Genomic DNA, 7,506 nt, shown 5'->3' with positions numbered 1-7,506 from the left:
AATGTTAGCATTGCCTCTAAACATGTTTAGTACCCATGCCTGGGAGTCCTTTCAGTGGTATACAAGTCACCTCCTACTTGCCAGATAGAGCAATGTGATGCTTGCTAGTGAAACAGATGCGTACACTCACAGAATCATCACATAGGTACTCCTGTGAATATCAGCATGGGCTCTCAGCCTGTCTAATATCCATGCCTGGACCCTGGGGTCCTCCACTCTAACTACTGGCTCTGACCAAGTCCTCCAGATGTGGAAATGTTTCTTCCAAGTCACCAGCTAGTCCAGCTTGAAGTTTGCTAGTGAATCATGCATATACAGAGGATTAAATTCATGAAAGAAATATTAACACACACAGGTGTCTCCAGTTGTCAGCACTTAGACCTCTTACACACCCACCTTACACAATCTGGTCCCTCCAGTTGTTGCCACCCACACCTACAGCCCTGGTGCCCATGGCCTCCTCTCCAGTTGCTGACACTTGGACCTTTCAATACACATACAAAACACACACACCTGCCCCTCCAGTCCTGATCTTTAGACCTACAAACCCTATGGCCCACAACCCTCCACTTAGTGGCACACAGACCCTTGCATGCCAGTCACTCCATGTGGTAGTACCTAGATTCATGATCCCTAAGACCTGTGGTCTCCTCTGGTCATTGGCACACAGATTTCTTATGCAGGCTGGTCTCTCGAACCGCTGGCCCCATGTTGCCCCACTTTTCTTTGGATCCTTTGGTCCTTCCTCTAAACATCCCATAGTCATTTTTACATAAGTCCACAAGCCTTTTCAGGTAGCTCCCAAGTAGCCCCAATTTTCCGATAATACTCATGTTAATCATGTTTTCCCCTTCCTATCAGTTAACGATTGTTGTTCAGGTTGACATTCTTGAAGGTTCTGCCTGAGAAGTTCCTTTAAAGGACCATCAATCAGGGGATGAAGCATTCTGGATCCTCATTATTGTCTCTGTTGTGACTTCCTCATTAATGTTTGTCTGTCTGTGAGCTTTTTTTATCACTTTTCTCATTACTTGTTATTTCTTTTATAGTGAGTAGATCACAACCAAATAACTTCATGAACCAAATGCTTGCACACTCCAAATATTCTCGCACTACTGACTGACAGCTGCAGCAGGACTCAGAAATGCAGGGTACCCTGTGAATACAGAGTCCAGCTCCCCTTTATCATAAATATCTGTATAATGATAATATAGCAAACCTAGACTTTGCTGTATTGATTCATGTTCACGTAGACTTGAAGGACTGGGCAGGCGTGTCACAAAACATAGCTCCTTTTTTCACCATTGCATGATGATACACAACACTGTCAGACACTTCACTGACTTTAGAACATTATTTTATCTAGATGATGAATTATTTTCCAGACTCTACAAACCTTTATTGTGATGGTTGAGATAAAAAGAGCAGAAAGAATGATGATGTAGTTGTGGTTTTGCAGTGATGTTCATCTTGTGTCTTTGATGCTTATTTGCATTATCTTCAGAAGGATGTTTTAGTCTAAGTGGGGAAAAAAAAAAACAAACCCACATCTTAAAAGTGTGTAGGGAAGGGAAATATGTGTATAATGTAAGAGCATTACTTGCAAAGAAACCAAAACTATTTATTGGAAGGTCATGAAGTAACAATGTCAAGTATCTGACATTGCACAGTGGTACTGCAACTCAATGGGAAATCACACAAAGAGTATCAGTGCAAAATAAAAATGGAATTCTACTGTCTGGAAGGCCATTCCTCTTCAATTTGCTTACAAAATTTCTCCTGTGCCCTGCTAGTCCCTCTAAGCTAAGTCACTTTTGCTATTTCCAAGATAAGCCCCTATTTAAACTGAGAGTCCATGTGTCTTGGACTGTATGAAATTTCCTATGAAAATCTGCCCAAACATTGCTGCTATGCACTACAAGGCATTTCTGATCCAGTCATTCAGATAGTTTTAACCTGTTGTCTTCTTTTACCTCTCCCTAAGTCATGATTTCCATGGCTAGTTTGTTCCTTGCATAAAAAATGGCCTTTGAATAGGATAAATTATTTTTAGATTTACTTTTTATTTTGACATTTTGGGCTGGAATTTTTAGCACTATATCCAAGTGTTTTAAGGGGGGATCTTCAGCACAAAAGGCAGTAATAGATGAAATACAATTCTACAAAGCAGAAAATATGGTTTAATCACAAATCGAAAATGAGCCCCTTGACACTCTCCGACTCAAAGTAGGCTACCATTGGGGCAGCATGGGGGTGCTGGGGGGAGGAAGACAAGATTTGAATTAAGGGGCTTTTTGCTATAAATTAATAGCACTTAATGGACCTTTTCAATTCCTAAACTGGAGTCTTTAGATTACAAAAATGTTTCATCTTCCCATTTACTTCTTACGAAATTTGATTATTTACTTTTTAGTGAATATAGGTATGTGTGTGTGTGTATTTGTTGAAAGAGGCAAAATACTTACTTCTTCAAGAGTCAAGCTCTCCCTATTTTCCTTTCCTTTTCTGTTTTTCTTTTTAAGGCACACTGCAGTTGTGATAGTGACAATAAGCATTACAACAAATACAGCTACGGTTGAAGAAACAGCTATTACAATATTTTCTTGAGCTGAGCCTTTCTTTTCACACTTTTCTCCCATGTACCACCAGCCATCACCTGCTGGACATCTAGAAAGCAAAAGAACAGACATATGTTATCACCTAAAGATTAAAGGTATGAAAAAGTCTACTTCAGAAAACATCTCTGCATCTCTGATGCAGTTTCTATATCCCAATGCATGATGATGTTATCTTTAAATGGACTTCTATTTGAAGCTGTCTTGAGTGGCCCACTGTCCTTACACATTTGGATGTGCTTCTTTCAGCTTCCTGCTCTTTCAGAGGTCATGCCTTTGAAGAGAGCCTTTGCCAAAAAGCCCAAGTGCCTTCCTGATACTCTTGCCTGCTTAACACTTGACGGCAGCTGATCTATACAGCTGCTGCTACTGAATGGTAGGACTCTCAAGGCTTCTCTGACCAGACACCAAGTGAGCCAAAACTTAGCTGCAGGGACTTCCTGGTTCAATGCCTGAGCTAGCCAAAGGTGTTCCCACCACATTCCCCTTTCCCTGCTCAGTGCTTCTCCACTGTGATGTGGTACATTCTGATCAGACCTTCTCATTGCCACGAAGGGCTTATTTCAAATTTAAAGAACTTTTATGAGCTGCCTCTGCTCTACCCCAAGAAGCAGGTAAAAAAAATAAATTAACATCCTAGCAGTCATCTGCTTTAAAGACAGAAAACAACCTCCAGGCTTTAATTCCATCACCTTATCCAGCATCACAGTCAGTTCTGAAACATTTTATAGTGAGCACATGAGGGTCCAAACGACCTGACTGAAGAAAAAAATATATGTGCAGTACTACTGAGTGCACACCTGCACCTATCTTTCTAACCGTGGTTATTCCTTAAGTACTGATTTTCTAGTTCCTGTCTAAGCCATTTATTCAGAACTACCCTCAACCCTGGAAATTAGTCCATTTGCAGCACACTGCAAAGATACAGGCTGCTAGGGGGGCTTCAGGTGCTTCACCTTGAACAGACTCATTTCCCACTCATTTCCCAGCAAAAAATTGGAGCGGAGACTGACTGCTGGTCACACATTTCTGTAGGATGGAAAGTAGGTTGCAAAGGCACTAAAGCTCTGAATAGCCTAGAGATGTCATAAAATAAATGTTCTCTTTCCATAATTCTGAAATCAGGTATAACAGTATATTTTTTTTGTCTTTTTGGAACAGCTTCTTGACATTTACTCATATTTGTGACCTGCTTGTGATGAGTTGCACAAGAATTGTTTTTAAAAGGTTTCTAAATGGGGAGATACAATTCTTAATGAGCCAGCCTAGCTCTTGTGGCTCTTGGCCTTTAGATGTTTGTCTCACAGCATTTCCCCAGTCTACTTGCCCCGGCACATCATCACATAAGGTCACTATCTTCAGGCTTAGAGTTTGTTTGAGAGCTGGAACAATGCTAATCAGGCAGGTGGGTTACATAAATGCATCCACAGAGAATTTAATAAAAGTTGATATTAATCTTCTTGCAGGGCAAAAAATCTTTTAGCCCTCAGACTTCATTGCTGGTTTCAAAGGCAAGCAACTACACTTGGGTAACTTATGGTCATAATTTGTACTGTACAGTATTTCTGAATCAAATTCTAAAATAATGTCTATGCTGCTTCCTACCTGATAAGCATTAAAATTTTTTTCTGCTGCTATGAAAGTTATTTTCTTTCAACTGCATCTACTTCTACATTTTGCTATAGGGACTTCTATGGACTTGAAATAATACATTACTGAAAATAATAAACACACTTAAAATATAATTTACAGGAAGGTCAATTGGAGTACTTCAAAATGGTCAAATGCTGAGGTTAGGGGCTTTGTTGTCCAAATCAGTTGTAAGTTTAGTCTCATAGGAGCAGTCGGAAATACTTGCCTTAATCAGCTACAGTCTGCCTTCCATTAGGAAACAAAGATTTATTTTAGTAGAAACTTTCATTACTCCTCCTAGAATTGCATTTGGGAATGAATAAAGGCAGTTACCTGCACACTGGTGCTCTATTTACCATGACACAGACACCATCATTTTCACAAGGGTTATCTGGACAGAAAAACAGGCCCTCTGGCTCTGGCTCTTCCGTGGTCGAGGGCTCAGTGGTGATGCCTGGCTTGGTGGTGGGAGCAGGGCTGGAGTCAGGTTCGACAGTGGGTGAAACACTCGGCTCAGTTGACAGTAGATGTGATATATCTGCATGATAAATCCCCATGAAATAAGGTCTTTACTTCATGTTATTTTTCTTCTTATTCCAATGATAGTTTCTAATAATAAAGAGCAATGAGCCTGTCCCCAGGTATAATGGATAAACAGTCTTTTTTTACCCTTCAGGAGCATGATGTACTTTGGAAATGTCCTCTAGATTTTTTTCAGAAACAGATAATTTTGTTCAAATTACTCTATTCAAAATAATTTTCACAGGATTAGCATTGGTTTATACACCTTCACAAAAGATAAAGGAATTACACCGTTCATGTACTTATCCACAAATTTGTTCAAACATATAATTTGGCTTGAGATACAGGCATAATTCAAAAACTGCTCATGTGCAAAGTACATAATGTGTATTTATACCTACAGCACTAGTGACTTAGTGTATGACACTGTTTACTGCATTGCAAAGAGTATCAGCTAACATACCTTCCATTGTTAAAAGTATATAGACACCATCTTCTTTAATAAAGTTGAGGCTTCTAAGTCTCTCATGAGTTAAAAATGTCCCTGTTCCAAGTCCTGGACCTCTCCAGAATTCAGTTCCATTGGGAAAAGTTGCTAGGGATCCCACTTTATCTGGCCTGTCCCAAAAATAATTTGATGAGGAATCTGGGGAAAAAAAAAAAAAAAAGATAAAAAGAATGTGAATGTGAGACCAGTCTGGATTAGTCTCTCAGCAGAAATCACAATTGCCTGAGATTCCACACTGATAAGATACACAAGACAATGGGGATCTTCAATGCTTCGGTTTAGGCTGATGCATTGAGAAAAGAACCTGTGGGAGAAGAGGATACTGGAGAGCTAGTTGACAATCTGCTGTATATTATTTTTAGTTCTTTAAAGTGTAGTGGGTAAGAAGATAAATAGCACATGAATCATCTGTAAAATGAGTTAATGCAATGCTTCTCAAAAAAGACGATCCCTTGCAGTAGGTGTAGGGCACTTGAACAACCTGAACAATCACAGATCACTGATGCCTGCTCCATCAAACCCTGCTCTAAATCTCAAAGCTGAGCCTAATTGTCTGTGAAAGTATCTGTCAGAGGGGGAAGAAACTGTCTGCTCCAACACCTCTCTGGTCAGAGAAAGGGTACATGTTACAAGGCTTTTCTTGGGAATATGAAACTAGTTGCAATATGTGAATAAAACAAGGGAGAAGGAGCAGAGTGCAAATAGACTGCATGTCCACAGGGTCAGGGAAGGAAAAGGACTAAGCACTGTGGCCATAACAGCAGAAAGCACAGGGAAAATGTCAAACATTTATGGAGGACCTGGTGTGGTGCATCTTCCATTTACAGGGAGGATATTTAGTCTTTCTAGATTACCCTCTTTGTTTTCACATAGAGTCAGTGCCATAGAAAAATGAATGTAAAACATACCATTTTTAAAATAATACTGTAGACTAGACATTTCTTGTGCCTTCCTTCCTTCTATAATGTTACAGTCTGAAAGCCCAGGAAACCAATTCAGTGGTGGAGGTGGTTTCTCTTGGCAAAACCCTTACATCAGTGCAGAAAGTAATTTTGGCTTATATCTCATCTTTCTCCAATGATGAATATGGCTGTTTTCTTTAATCTCTCTCTCTCTAGAGATTCCTACCATTTCGCAGAGTTATATTTTACCTAAACTGCCTCCTTTCCAAGTTATTGTGGACAATCACCCCTTATCTTCTCACACCTTGAACAAGTACAGATTATGTAATATGAATCAGTACTTTGTCCATCTGGAGATTTGCGCTGACACCACTGTACCTTTAACAAGGAGGGCGGGGATTTGTTTAATAGCTGCACTTTTATCTGGTATGAACTTTGTCTATTGTTAATTCAGTATTTTTCTTTTCAAGCCTTCTGGAAAACTTCCATTCTAATTAAACAGATATAAATGCATCCTCACAGAGTATATGAAAGAAACTTTAGGAATAGATCATCCACCTGTTTCTTATGCAAATCACCTTTGAAATCCAGGGCCCCAGCTTAACTTGTTTGTAAGTTTAATTTTTTCTTGTCTGTGGATCAATTATATTGTTGCTGCAAACAAATGAAACATTCCAGAAAAAGTTGCACTAATTTACACAAAGAGAAGACGTGACTTCTTGTCTTTTGGTTGTGTTTTACATGTATTGAGCGACATGTCTGATTTTAACTAACCTGATAATTTCAGGGGGTCTGTTGTTATACTCCTTTGGTTTGACATCCGTTGACGAATATCAGGATGCTGGTCTAGCAGAATCATGGTACCTTGTTGCCATGCACAGGGCCATTGCAAATGATCATCATTTGCTCCAGAAATCAAATACAAGTATATTCCTAAATTAAATGGGTTATCAGTGGTACCATTTACATACAAGCTGACCTGGAAAGCATATCCTTTACTAGAGTAAAAAGGTGGACTGTATATTTTTCCTGCTTCCCCTGCTGAACCAGTGTTGAGGAGATGTGTGAAATTTCTGATATGCCAGACATGGTGGGGACACTGAGTTTCTGATAAGTTGATGTCATCAATAGAGAGGCCTCCATTTGATAAGCCACTTCCTCTCACGCCTTGAAACACAACACGGAATTTACTTGTGACATTCAAAGAAACATGATGGAGCTGCCAGTAAGTCTCAGGTGAACCTGAAAAACAAGGGTAGAGGTTTCTGAGTCAACAGTACAGTTAAACACTGCACAGGTCTATGGACTCTAAACCAACACTGTGTAA

General features: G+C 39.6%; 1 protein-coding gene across 1 annotated transcript in view; it reads right to left on the bottom strand.

The window, feature by feature from the left end:
- Positions 1-1,340: 1,340 nt before the first annotated feature.
- The window catches only part of MEP1B (meprin A subunit beta), a 28,378-nt gene continuing 22,212 nt past the window's right edge, over positions 1,341-7,506 (bottom strand). Inside the window, exons 11-15 of the mRNA XM_027638928.1 lie at positions 6,954-7,421; positions 5,233-5,415; positions 4,581-4,785; positions 2,466-2,667; positions 1,341-1,518 (exon numbers count right to left, since the gene is read on the bottom strand). Coding sequence (XP_027494729.1) covers positions 1,501-1,518; positions 2,466-2,667; positions 4,581-4,785; positions 5,233-5,415; positions 6,954-7,421 — 1,076 coding nt within the window. The 3' untranslated portion in view covers positions 1,341-1,500. The remainder of the gene's footprint in view (positions 1,519-2,465; positions 2,668-4,580; positions 4,786-5,232; positions 5,416-6,953; positions 7,422-7,506) is intronic.

This window comes from Corapipo altera, unplaced genomic scaffold (assembly GCF_003945725.1).
Source record: "Corapipo altera isolate COAL_440 unplaced genomic scaffold, ASM394572v1 49, whole genome shotgun sequence".
Taxonomy (NCBI): Eukaryota; Metazoa; Chordata; class Aves; order Passeriformes; family Pipridae; genus Corapipo; species Corapipo altera.
Note: the sequence above shows the minus strand (reverse complement) of the source record. Positions and strands in the feature narration are given on the sequence as shown.